The sequence below is a fragment of the Bactrocera neohumeralis genome, chromosome 4 (assembly GCF_024586455.1).
Source record: "Bactrocera neohumeralis isolate Rockhampton chromosome 4, APGP_CSIRO_Bneo_wtdbg2-racon-allhic-juicebox.fasta_v2, whole genome shotgun sequence".
NCBI classification, from domain to species: Eukaryota; Metazoa; Arthropoda; class Insecta; order Diptera; family Tephritidae; genus Bactrocera; species Bactrocera neohumeralis.
In genome coordinates this window covers 10,134,304-10,147,869 of record NC_065921.1, presented here as the reverse complement: position 1 = coordinate 10,147,869, position 13,566 = coordinate 10,134,304, and the positions used below count along the sequence as shown (strand labels likewise).

The window sequence follows — 13,566 nt, the reverse complement described above, 5'->3', positions numbered from 1 at the left end:
GTAGTTTAGTACTGCCCTCAACGACTTACAAATGCTTAAGATTGGATAAGATCTTATTGCATTTTGTATAACTAATTGTTATGTACTCACCAGACTCACACTTCTGCGACATCCGCTAAATAATAGCATTTTGAACCGGTTTTCAAGATGAGTGTATATCTAATTAAAAGAAGGTGCACTTTGTAGATATGTATATTGAGTAAATCAGGTAGGATTTTAACTTTCTAAACCCGATTTATTTACATGCATAACAAATTATCACTATTCACTAACACAAAAATATTTAGGTTAGTTGTACTGCAAATCGCAGCAGCTAAATTGACAAAATGACTCAATATAATTAAATTATTTACTTTGTAATCCACACACATAAATACTTTACTTTTATAAAGCGACCCATCTAATTTATAACCACTTTTGTGCAATAACAATTTTTTTATTAAATTCACTTCAAATATTTTCGCCGTGAAAGACGGATACGCGCAATGAACTAATGTACCGTTTTGTTTTTGACAAATGCCGGAAATGCACAGGATGTATCCGTACACACAAACAAATTTATGTAAGCCATATTACGACTCATCCTAAATTGAAAAAGTATTCAACTATAAAATATGATTTCAAAAATATAATAATAATAATAATAAATTCCTTTTACATATAATATAATAATTTAGCTGAAATTATATATATTTTTAGCAGTTCAGAATCTAGTCATCGTTGTCACCCTATGCGAAATTGGACGGGCTGCCACATTTTGATTTCCATTGCCACTGTGCATGTAACATGAATAACTTATTATGAAATATATTACTAAAACTTATACTTCTATAACTTCTTATTTTGTTTAAAATTATAATAAATTTTAAATTAAGCAAATCAGAACTCTTTCACACATTTTTTTTCCAAGTCAACAAAAATCCCTTTCTAAGTGGGTTAACAACACTCATGCCGGTAAATTGTTGTAATCTTTTCCACTCGCTAACTTATCATTTATTATTGTTTCGACCGCAGCAATTGTTTAAATCGGATTTCGGTTCAAATTTACCCTCAATGTACTGAATTTGTATAATACAACTTTTTTGAGTGTGTCAATTAAGAAAATGTATATGGAATAAAGACTCGAATAGTTTCAACAGGTAGCGGACTATTTGGCGGGACTCGAAAAAAAGGTAATTAATTCTTATAAACGAGTGTTTTCTCCACGTTAGTAAAACTTTTCAATTATTGATTAATTCCAGTCGTTATAAAAACAGTACCTGTGCATTGTTATTAGCAAACCTCACGAAATTAATGAATGTGCTACTCTGTTTAAGCAGGCATATGCTGATAATTGGTTAATATGGTGCTGGATACAAACACCGAAAACGCCATACCTTTCTCTATGAAAGTGCCCGCCTTTAATTATAGTGAAGAAGCACGTCTCCTAGCTGAAACGCCGCTTTCAGAGTTGAGTTCGGAAACATGCATTAAACTTTCGGAAATGTTGAATGGTCGTAAAATCTTGAGACATGCGGGACATGATCGTGACTGGCGCGGCATAGCCGAATTGGCAAAAGTGCGAAACTTCTGCAGTAACAACTCTGACGATCCAATGCAGACTGTGTTAAACCAGTGGACACAACGAAATGCTGCGGAGGCTACATGTTTTCATTTACTGCATTTTCTTTCTCAAATCGATCGGTGGGATGTGAGTGACGATATTTTTACGTTTCTACGTAAGTGGGGAATAAATATAGTTCACATTATCTAGTATTTAATATACCTTCTCATTTTAGTGAAAGACGCTCGGCAATTTGAAAGCAGTAGGTCACATGCAAATGTAACAGGTGGTGCACACACAGAGGGTGTTTCAATTACTCCAATTGAAAGTAATGAACAAGATTTAGTTAGCAACAATATAAATAGGGAGAATAATAGCGAAAGCGAAGAAGGCAGCGACACGGATAATGAAGAAAATGACGATGGCGGTTCAAGTTCCTCAGCAAGTGCACCGCCAAGTCCGCCACTTAGCCCACCACCGAGCCCGCCACCAAATCTGGAATCTCTAATTGAACGTGTTGAGGAATTAACAAATGCAGCAGTGCAGGCGAGAGTAAGCGCTCCAACAACTGCACTGGCCGTGACCGAGACAATGCCAATAGCAGTACAAACTCCCAAAACGGTGATAGAAAAATACGAAAGCAAAAATTATACGAACGAAGTAAATCCGCTAACACGCCAAGATGCCGCGCGTTTACGCAGGGGTTTGCCGTTAACAAAATACGATGCATTTGTACTGTACGCCGAACCCGATCAGCATTACGCCAACGAAATGCAGCAAAAGTTAGAAAAATACACCGAATATAATTTCCAGGCAAGTCACCTGTGACTATTTTACTTAACGAGATTTGACGTTTAATATGTTTGTTCCAGCTTGTGTTTAAAAACCGTGACTTGCTCGGTGGCACTTTCTTTCACGATGCGGTGACGGAGCTCATGGAGGATCGCTGTAACTACGTACTGCTAATTGTAACGCCGAATTTTAACCGTGACTACGAAAGTTGCTTCTTTTTCAACAACGCGCAAACATTGCAATTGCGTAAGTAGAAAGTTATTATCTGAAATTCTTCCTTAATTCTAATACATGTGTAAATGGCATTCTTCAGAGGAAAATCGTCGCAAAATTATACCACTACTCTACGGCTTACAGTTACCGCGTCGTTTACGTGGTCTGCATACGCTCAAATACTATAGTGAACATTTTTGGGATCTTTTGGTCGATTCCTTAAGCGTGAAAGAATTGCCGCCACTCACAAAAACCGAAGAATATAATCAGTAAGCGTGATTGTGCATTAGATTTTGTTATTGTATACTTTATATCATTGTAATTTACTGATTATTTTGTTGTATAGCGATATGCCAGCGCTACCAAGTATGCCCAAACCGCCAGACGCACCAATAGCAGCTGCTGACGAAAATAAATGCCAAGCAAAACCAAAAACTCAAACCACTGCTGATAAAAGCGCCGGCAAAAAGAAATTTTTGAAGAAGCCCGAATGGATAAAGAAGAACAAAGTGCAGCAATAACTCAAATTGTGCCTGAATTTAGCAACAGAGAGGCCTGTGCGCATTTACTTGCCAATTTTAAAGAAACCAAAAATTATACACATACCTAAGTATGTACAATGAGCTTAACCGTTGTTTGCCATGTGTAGTGCCTTTTTCTAATAATATGTGCAGCCTATATTTTGTAGCTTAGTTTGTTTGTTGTTAAAAATCGTATCTCATAGTTTTAGTGCAAAAATATCGAATGAAATATACCTAAATATGTACTTAAAAAGTCTGTCATTACATGTTTACAATTTAAGTGAAGCGTGAAAAATTGTATTAATATGTATATGTGTGTGTGGGCCCTAACGTCTACTAACAAAACATTTTGGCAATTGTTAAGCAAATGCTGCTTGGGGAGGTCATTTTGGGCTATGGCAACAATCAAAATTCGAATACATACATATGCTAGCAAGATTAACTGCGCAGTTTCTCGCAATGCTTCAACAACGTGTGGTAAGTAAACGCAAATAACTACATGCATACATATGTACATACATATATTTTTATGCACGTGTTGGCATACTATATTCAGGGTTACGATTTTTGGAAAAAATTTCTAATAAGAATTATTTTCAATTTTTAACCCTTATCTGGGATTAAAATAAAATATCGGAAAATTTTAATATTGAGGTTAAAAATGTTTTTTTTTTTTGTAAATTTTCTTTAATAGAATAGTATATTTTTAATTTACTGGCATAAATTGACAATTTAACTTTTAATCCCAAACAAATGGGTTAAAAATTAAATTTCAAAATAATTTTAAATAAAAACTGTAAGGAAAAGAACAGAAAAGGAAATATTAACATATTTCGCACTGCAACACTGTAATTATAATCAATTTAATATAAATAAGTCAAAAAATATGTTGATTTTTCCAACTTCTTCATGTTTTTTGAAAAGTTGAGCAAAATGGTAGAACACAAAGTATGCAAACGCCAAAAAGGGTTTAAAATCCATTATTTGTTAATTATTATTTGTTTTAAATGCAAGCTTGGGTTAATTTTTTTTGTTTTTTGATAAAAATGTATTTTTAGTTTTTTTTGTAATATTTTTGCTTTTTAAATTTAAAATCGGTTTTTGAGTTTAAAAATTAAAAAAATATTTTGCATTAAAATAACAAATTTTTTTAAATCCGCTTTTTGAGTTTGAAAATTAAAAAGTATTTTAAAATACATTTTTGGGTTTGAAAATTAAAATATTTTTTTTTTACTTTAAAAAATATTTATTTGAATCATATAAATAAAAATTTAACTCAAATGTAATTTAAATTATTTTTTAGCGCAAACAAAATTAATTCAAATATTTATTAAATATTTTTTAATGTATTATTTGCAACCCTGATTATACTTATGTTATATTATATATCACTACACACACTTTCTGCTCCTAACAAAATTGTCGTAAAATTTAAACAATTGTTGCAATGTTTTTTTTTGTAATTTTTTTGCATTTTATTATTTTTCATCATAAATAACTTTGTTGTTTGTTTGTTGTTGTTGTTCTTGTCGTTTTTTATTTGTTATTCATCGTTTGCTGCTCATCACTGTTTAAACTGTTAATTATTATAGTTATTATTATTATTATTTTGTCTCATCATTTATGTTATACTTGTTGTTGCGTGCATTTTGCACACATCATACATAATTTTAACCGCTTTTATAATAATTAATCTATGTATGCATGTATGTTTGTATGTATGTAATGTCTGCTACTCAGCATCGTCATCGTCATCATCATCATCATCGCTCATCATTAACGCTCGCAACGCAACGCATTCACTATTTAATCATGTTGTCTGTATGTATGTGTGTTTGTTTGTTTTGTTAATAATAATTTTTATTATTTTCTATTATTCTTCACATACATACATATAAATGCGCATAAACAATGCAATTGCTGTGTGTTTGTTTGTGTGTGACTGTTGCACTGTCTTGCCTTACTGACTGACCGCATGACTGTGTGTTGTCCGCTGTTAAGTGCGTTGCTTGTTTAATTGTCATCCATATATGTATGTATGTGTGTATGCTCGCATTTTGTTTTCTATAGTTAATTGTTTTCCTATTTATTGTTAATTAGTGGTTTTTAATTGTATTTATTTTGCTATTGTTGTTGTTATTATACTATGCAGTTGTTTACTGTGTGTGAAAGTCAGCCTGTGGTGCGTTCCCTCGGAAATGTGTGCTATTTTTGTAATTTTCTTTTTTTGCCAGTGTGTTGTTTTTATTGTTGTTGTTCGTTTGCTACTGTATGCATATATGTACGAATGATGCGTTTTTTTTCATTTATTCATAATATTTATTATTTTTTATTTACTTCAATTAATGGAAATTATTATTAATTTTAGTTGTTTTTTAATAATAATGATAATCATAGTAATAATAATCAGTATAATCATAATGCTTACAACTAAATTAATATAATTTTTATGCAATTTCTTTTTTTGTTTTTGTTTTTATTTCATTAAATTACTATACTCATCATATTACTAGCGCTCGCTCGCTCTCTCTCTTGCGCCTTATCTCTTATATGCTTTACCTAACTTGTTTTTCATTTACTTTTATCATTATTTTTAATGTTTTTTTTTTGTTTTGCGGTTTTAACTTGAACTTTATCTGCTTCTAAGTACTGCTGCTTGGCTACGCTTACTATTATTATTATTTATTTCATATATTTCTGCCTGCCTCTTTCATTTATTTTGTAACAAAATTAATAAAAACAATTTAATTGATCAATTTTTTTGTTTTTGTTTTTTTAATTACAATAATATGCTAGTTGTGTTTTTCTTCTGCTTTATTTTTAATTTTAATGTATTATTTACTGTTAGCAATCATTTTTATGCGCTAGCTTTATGCACTAATGCATGTTATTTTAATTAATTTTAATATTTTTTTTTAGTTTTTTGTAATAATTTTTTAGTTAATTTTTAATATTTATTATATTTTTTATATATTTTGTAATATTTTTTTTATTGATTTTTAATTTTTTTTATTTAGTTTTTATATTCTTTAGCATTTATTATATTTTTTGCAATATTTTTTATTTATTTTAAATATTTTTTGTTTATTTATTAATATTTTTTATATTTTTCTCGCTGCTTGTTTGTCTTTGCGGTTTACTAATTCTCTCTGCCTTCTTGTGTTTTGCTAATAAAAATGATTTGCGTGTTTTTGTATTATTTTCAATATTTCAATCTTTCTTAATATTTTTCTTTGCTCTTTTTATACACTAATCAGTTTCATGCCACACTTTTAGACTTTGCTTAGTTATTTTTCCAATTCGCATTTATTTATTAGATTTTTGAATTTATTTATTATTTCTGAATGTTTGTTTTTTCACAATTTTCAAATATTTCCGCATTATATAATTTAATTTTAATTTAAATTTCTCTTAATTTTTAACTTTCTCATCCTAGCTGATTGCACTTTTACCGCAAAAAATTAATTTACTTGGTTTTTTCTGGAAACATTTTAAGCTTTCTGAGTTTTTATTATTTTTTCTTTATTAATTTTCAATATTCATTATGTCTTCTCATAAATTTTAGTTTATGCAATATTACTTTTAATTTTTTATTACTTATTTTATATAATATACATATTTTTTCCTTCTTTTTCTATAATTTTTTTTATTTTTATTTATGTACCGGCGCTTATAAACTACAAAACAAAAAACCCTAGGAAAAAATATTCTCATGCTTACACGCATTATTTTGGAAGTGAGCTTGTGAGTGGGTTCGTAAGTGGCTAAGTGACTTGTGTGTCATGCGAAATGTGTGTTGGGTTAACTTTTTGGGCTTCGGTTTGGCTTTTGGCGAAGTGCGTTCTGTGGTTTACTTTACACTTTTTTTTAAGTTGTTGAGATTTTTGTGATTCGACTTTTATGGAATGTTCTCATATGTGATGTATGTGTATGTCTATATCGTCAACTAAAATGCAAAATAATGTAACTTCACTGTTCATAAGTTTGAAAGTAAAGGAAAGACGATATAATAGAAACCACTCATGTTGAAAGAAATGTGTGTTTTGGTTAGAAAATGGTTATATATTGGATATATTGAATAACGTAAGCTTAAAAGTTTATGTTACATACATACATGTATGTAATACGACGTGGTGAATCGTAAGCAAGAAAAAACTAAATTTCGAACTTTTTGATGTTACGTTGTTTTGCATTTTAAGTGTCGATATGTTCTTGTATTACGAGTAAAACATTGATTTTTTTTCTCAAAGAGCGAGCAGCGTTTGCGGTCGTTTGTTAGTGTTGAATATTTAGGTTTGTGAAATGCTTGGAATATTGAATTAATTTTGTTCGTAGTTTCCATTCTAACACTTTAATTACTTTCCAGTTCATGATTTCTTATGAAAAAATCACTCACTGCATGTTTTATCGAAGTAAACTCGGCTATAATCGTGTAAGCGGTGTCTATAAAGAAGAACAAACGAGAATTTATGTTTTCTAATCCTTTTTCACCAGCTGCCAAGTCACGCTAAACAACGTCGAAATTTTAAATATTCCCTTTGAGTGCTGCAGTGAAACCATGGATTTTGTAAGGTTTCCATTTTTGAATACATTTTCCCAAATTGTATATAAAATTTACAAATTTTATAAAAACTGAATTTTATAAGAAATATTTCCACATTTTTGTAAAGTTTATGAAGTTAATGAGTTATTTCTTTCTAGCTAGATTGATCATTTTCAAAGGAGATCACCGCAGTACATACATACATATGTATATAGTTGTTGCTAAAATTTTCGAAATAAAATGCAAGAAATTAGTTTAAATCCTAAACACATTAGAATTTGAATTACCAACGTGGTAGAAAGTTGATTCCTGTTTAATAGAAAAAATTGCAAAAAAAAAAAAATATTTTAAATAAATAATAATTAGTAAAAAATATATTACAAAAAAATATATTTAAAAGTTTTTGCTACTAATTATTCATTTTATATTATTTTTTTTACTTTTGCTTCTTCGCTGAATGTCTTACAAAAGCTAAAATTAATAGTAAATAAATAATAATTAGAAAAAAAATATCTTAAAAAATATTAAAAACAAATTTTTTGCTATGAATACCTTACTAAAGCTAATAAAATAATTTAAAAAAAAAGATGTATTACTTTGTGGGAAGGAATTGGTAATTTTTTATGACGACTCAAGTCAAGGGGCACCATTTGAGAAATTTTTATTTTATTTTATTTTTTTTAACAGCGCTTGGCCGGATAAAATCCGGGTCAATTCCGGTAATGTAGAACCGGCTGTCGTGAGAATTCAGACATTTTTATCAACTTTTTCTGTCTACTTTTTGTAAAAATTTAAAGTCTCAACTGCTTTAACCTTTTTATAATTATTACACATTTATTCAGGTTTGCGATTTTTGCAATTAAAAAAATTTACATCAAAAATTGGTTTTCCAAAAATTTTATAAAAAAAAATTCAGAAAAAAAAAATTAAAAATTCATTCAAGATGTTTGGTTTTAAAAAATAATAAAAAAATTAAATTTAAAAAAACTTAAAAAGTAAAATTTTAAATTAAAATTAAAAATAATAAAAAAAAAATTAAACTTAAAAAGTTAAATTAAAAAATTAAAACAAAAAAATTAAAAAATTTAAATTGCATAAATTAAATTTTTTTTATTTAAAAATTTTAGGAAAATGTGATGAAAAGGAAAAACTTACATATTTCTTATCAGCAGCAATTAAATATAAATAAGACAAAAATTATGTTGATATTTAATTGAAAATAAGATAACCCAAAAAACCGAAATTAAATTCGAAAGCATTTTTTAAATTATAAATGGTTTTAATATTTTTAATTTATTTTTTTTTAATACGAATTTGTGATTATTTTTTTTCAATCCCGTATTTGGTATTAAAAATTTGTAGCTTGTGTTTAGTTAAGCTTATGGGGATTATAAAAAAATTTTTAACTCCAATTAATATTTTTTTTTTTAATTTCAAAGCATTATTTGCCACTCTTCTCATAATAAATAGGTAAACTGAAATCAATAATTGAAAATAAAATTATTTATTGAAAAAAATTAATAAATTAAAATATAAAAAAATTTATATTCTTTTTAGCATTTTATATTAAAATTATTATATAAATATTTAAATATGTATAAAATATAATTTTTTTTTTTTTAATATACTTAATATTTATATATAATGTAATTTCAAATTAATAAAATAATTTTTAACATATTTTTTAAACTCGTTGTTTGGGATACTTTTTTTTCAATACCGCATTTGGTATTAAATATTTGAAAGTTAGTTTTAGTTAAGAATTAGAGGATTACAAAAAATTTTTTTTTCTGAAATTTGAATTCATTTTCGATTGTATTATTTGCAACTCTCCACATATTAAATAAAAAATATTACATAAATAATTCAAAATTAAATTATTTATTAAAAAAAATTGAAGAAATTCAGAAATAAAAATATTTGTGTACAATGATTATCAATTTTTTATTATTTTAAATTAAAAATATTATTTTTTTTAATATATAAATACATTATTATACATATGTATGTTTAATCAAAATAATAAAATAAACAAATAAATAGAAAGCAAATACAATAACTTCTATTTTTGACAATAAAAATAGACATTTTTCCGAAGTCGTTCACTAACAAAAGTACCGCTACACTTAGCTGCTCAAGCGCCTTTTCATTGCAATTATTTATCTTTGTGAGTTTGTGTGTGGTCTGCAACACTTCGTCCCCATCCGCCAAATATTTTCTTATAATGATCTTCAATTTTCTACATTTATAATTTTTATTAATTATTAACATGATAATTAAGCAATGTTATGTTAGGCATTTTCATGCCGGTGCAAGGTGTTTGTGTACTTTACTTTCTAATTACAAAAACCCGCTTTTTTCAATTTTTTCCAACACATTTCGCATATGACACAATGTTTTAGGTTTCATATGTGGTTTTGTGCTTTGAACAATGAAGAGTACAATAGTTTGACTTTGAATGGCATTTTTCATAAAAATTTTTCGAGATTGTTTGGTTATGTTCGACAAATTGTGAAATGTTTGAGATTTTCGTTTGCGCAAAGTGTGGTTTGCGCCACTGAGCGACGCTTGATGCTTGCAGTGAAGGTTTTTTTTTATTGTATCATATTTTTATGAATGAATTATTTTTTGGAGTTTGCCGCTTTGTGAACAAATATTGAGCGATTTTGATCGGAAATGTGAAAATTCGGCTGAGTTGGAATTTTGTTTCTTTTTTATTTTTGAAAATTTCAATTAGAATATGTTTCACTAGTATTCTGCTTCAACAAATTAGAAATGTACTCAATGTATGTGCGCTTGTGTGTGTGTGTGTTAATGAACATTTGCATAACTAACAATTTTTTCATTCAAAATTTCTTCTAAGTGTTTATTTCAGTTGTCTTGGTGTGTGTTAGTATGATTTCTTATAATTTTTTTTTAATTTTATTTATTTTATTTATTTTTTATTTTATTTTAACTACTTCATCTATTTGTGCTTTGCTTCTGCGCTTACATAACTGGGCGTACTAACAACAAAAACAGTTGGTATCTTTAAATTACACATATTTCACGCAATTTATTTCACTAAATCTCCTTCTTTTGTTCGTTTGTTCACTATAATTACAAAATAGTTGAGGAAAAAACTCATAATGGCAGTGTATCTTGATCCTCAATTCATCATTTGCAAACATTATTATTATTAGTTTTTCAGTAGTTTTTTCTTCCAATATTTTTTTAATATTTATTTTTTATTCATTTTTCGTTTCATTTCTTTCTCAGCAGTTCAAATTCAATTATGAAATTTCTAAAAACCAATATCACTACGAGGAGAATTTTGTGTGTTTTTCTTGTGTTTACGTTTTCGTAAATATATTCGTTCATTCGTCTTTATTATTTATGCGGTTTTCTGTGTTGTTTATTTATTTTATTTTATTGTTTATTCGTATTCACATTTTCATTAATGTTTTTAAACATTTTTATATATTTTCTTTTTACTTTCATTTTTTTACTTCGTGTTTTCTTCTAATTCTGATATTTAAAAATTATGCGTGTTTTGTTGTTGTTATTGTTGTGGTAATTTCCTCATCATGTACACTATTAAATACTATGGCAGTTTTATTTATTTATTTATTATGTAATACATTAAAAAAAACAACAACAAAAACATCGAACACTTCTTTAACAATTATTGTATTGTTTTAGTATTTATAATGCGAAATTAGAAGAGTGGATGCTGAAGGTAATAACTGTAAAAACAATGATATTGCAGAGAAATTCATTAATGAAAAAAATTTCAAACTCAATCCCCTGATCTCGAAAGCGGTTTCTTTAGTCTAAAAATGCGCAGAATGGTGAAAATTAAACTCCGATGGCGCCTAAAATTATGCTTATGTCCAATAATATTACAATGAGTAGTCACTACTTTTTGAAAAAATTTTGGCAATTTTCGATCTCAATACCGAATGTGGTTGCTTTACTCCAGAAATGTGCAAAAAAATTAAAGTAAAGCTTCGATAGGGCCTAAAAGTATACTTATGCACAATGATATTGCTGAAAGTAGTCAATACTTTTTAAAACAATTTTGGGAATATTCAATCTCAATACCCTGATTTGGAATAAGGTTTCTTCACTCTAGAAATGTGCAGAAAAGTGAAAAAGAACTTCTATGGCGCCTAAATGTATGCTTATGCACTATTATATAACAGAGTGTAGTCACTACTTTTTGAAAAAAATTTAGGAATTTTCAATTTCAATACCAGATCCCGAATGAGGTTTCTTTACACTTAAAATATGCAGAAAAGTGAAAATAAAGCTTCGGTGGCAGCTAAAAGTATGCTAAGCTTATATGACAACTCGATTTTTTCAGTATATATCTTATGTTCTCATTATTTCTTTCATATGCTTTGAAAGACGGTTTTGCCGAGTGTGTTTTTCAATGTAAAAAAGACCAGAATAATTAAAATACGGCTCCTATGCCGCCTAAAATTATGCTTATAAACTGCACCGATTCCAATTATTTCTTCTATATACCTTAAAACATTTAAGATCTTCAGAAACATTCAAATTGCCGAAATTTTTAATCCAAACTAGGACTATGGAAATATCTCCTAAAAGTATGCTTCGAACCGTAAAAGATTAGAGAGATAAATCTAAGTTTAAAACCGCTGAATGAGCATCTTCAGTACTTTTTTAACCTTTATATTTTCGTTATGAAATAAATATTCCATCCTTTTTGGCATCCCATTAGTTTTGTTAGAGTTCATGAACAATTTTCCAATGAAACTTTGCGAAGCTTTCTCTGCAATATCGTTTAAAAATAATCAACTAATTTGTTTAACTAAATGCTGTAATTGTAATAGTTTTAGTAAATATTTTCTAACTTATGTATGTATGTAAACATAAATTCCAAGTGACCTGAGTAATGTGCTAACAATAAGGTGGCTTTAGCGCAAGCTTAACGTGGATACTTAAGCTGTAAGTTTGAATTTAAAATAAGTATACTAAAAGATATCTTAACATATGCATATATTAGATCGTAATAACAAAACATAAATAAACAAAGTTTCATAATCATACTAAATTTGATAATATAACATTTTTTTGTGGTAGCTTTCACTGTAACTTAACGAGCTGTCATTGTAAGAAATGGATTTTTTCTGATCAGTAAGTCATTAAAGCTCTGATGGTTAATAAGCTTTCATTTCAATTCAATATTTAACTTTTTTTATGGGAGCTTTCACTATAACTAAACGAGCTTTCATTTTTAACACTTGTGTATCGATGTGACCATAAGTGCTTGCAGTCTATTGCAGATTCACATATGTTTTATAAAATTTCATTAGACTTACAAAGCACAAATTAAATATTTCGAACAACGAAAGTTTTAATTGTTTAAAGAGCTTTCATAGATGAAAAATTTAACTTATATGCTAAAATTAGAGTTTTCTTCGATCGAATTAGCTTTCATGGTAACTAACGCAACTTTTACTTTATATGCATTTAGTTAAATTAAGTATACGAATACATACACTATAGACAGATCAATAAAATATAACATTAAAAATAGTAGGTTTCATGTTTCAACTTCAATTCCTGAACTAAATACATTCTAATATCTGGAAGTAGATTTTACACATATTTTTTATTGCCAACTACTTAACACATATACATATATATTATATATATATTTATAAAGAGGTATTTATGTGCGTGAAAATCACTTGCTTAAAACATTTCAAGAATCACTTTTATATATATGGATTATGTAAGTATGAGCATTTGTATGTATGTAACTATTGGAGTTTGTTAAAAACAAGGTTGCAGTTACAATGGTTATTAGTGTAGTATAGTTTTAAAAAGAGTGGTCTAAAAAGTCTGCAAAATACAGTGATGTGCTAAAGAATAGGAACAGGAAAATTAAAAAAAAATTATAGAAATTAACATGTCTTTTATAAAAATTAGGAAAAAAATCAGCA

At 27.7% G+C, this 13,566-nt stretch overlaps 1 protein-coding gene across 1 annotated transcript; it reads left to right on the top strand.

The window, feature by feature from the left end:
- Nucleotides 1-979: 979 nt before the first annotated feature.
- Nucleotides 980-3,354, top strand: LOC126754466 (uncharacterized). The gene is made up of 6 exons (XM_050466435.1): nt 980-1,172; nt 1,242-1,718; nt 1,779-2,356; nt 2,416-2,581; nt 2,649-2,817; nt 2,895-3,354. Exons 2-6 carry the CDS (start codon nt 1,343-1,345, stop codon nt 3,067-3,069), a joined length of 1,464 nt encoding a protein of 487 aa, XP_050322392.1. The 5' UTR covers nt 980-1,172; nt 1,242-1,342; the 3' UTR covers nt 3,070-3,354.
- Nucleotides 3,355-13,566: the final 10,212 nt, after the last annotated feature.

Bases quoted from the DNA above. Each gene is read 5' to 3' on its own strand.
- LOC126754466 (XM_050466435.1), top strand. From the start codon at position 1,343: ATGGTGCTGGATACAAACACCGAAAACGCCATACCTTTCTCTATGAAA. The intron at 2,357-2,415 runs GCAAGTCACCTG...TGTTTGTTCCAG, and splicing joins ACACCGAATATAATTTCCAG to CTTGTGTTTAAAAACCGTGA. The intron at 2,582-2,648 runs GTAAGTAGAAAG...GGCATTCTTCAG, and splicing joins CGCGCAAACATTGCAATTGC to AGGAAAATCGTCGCAAAATT.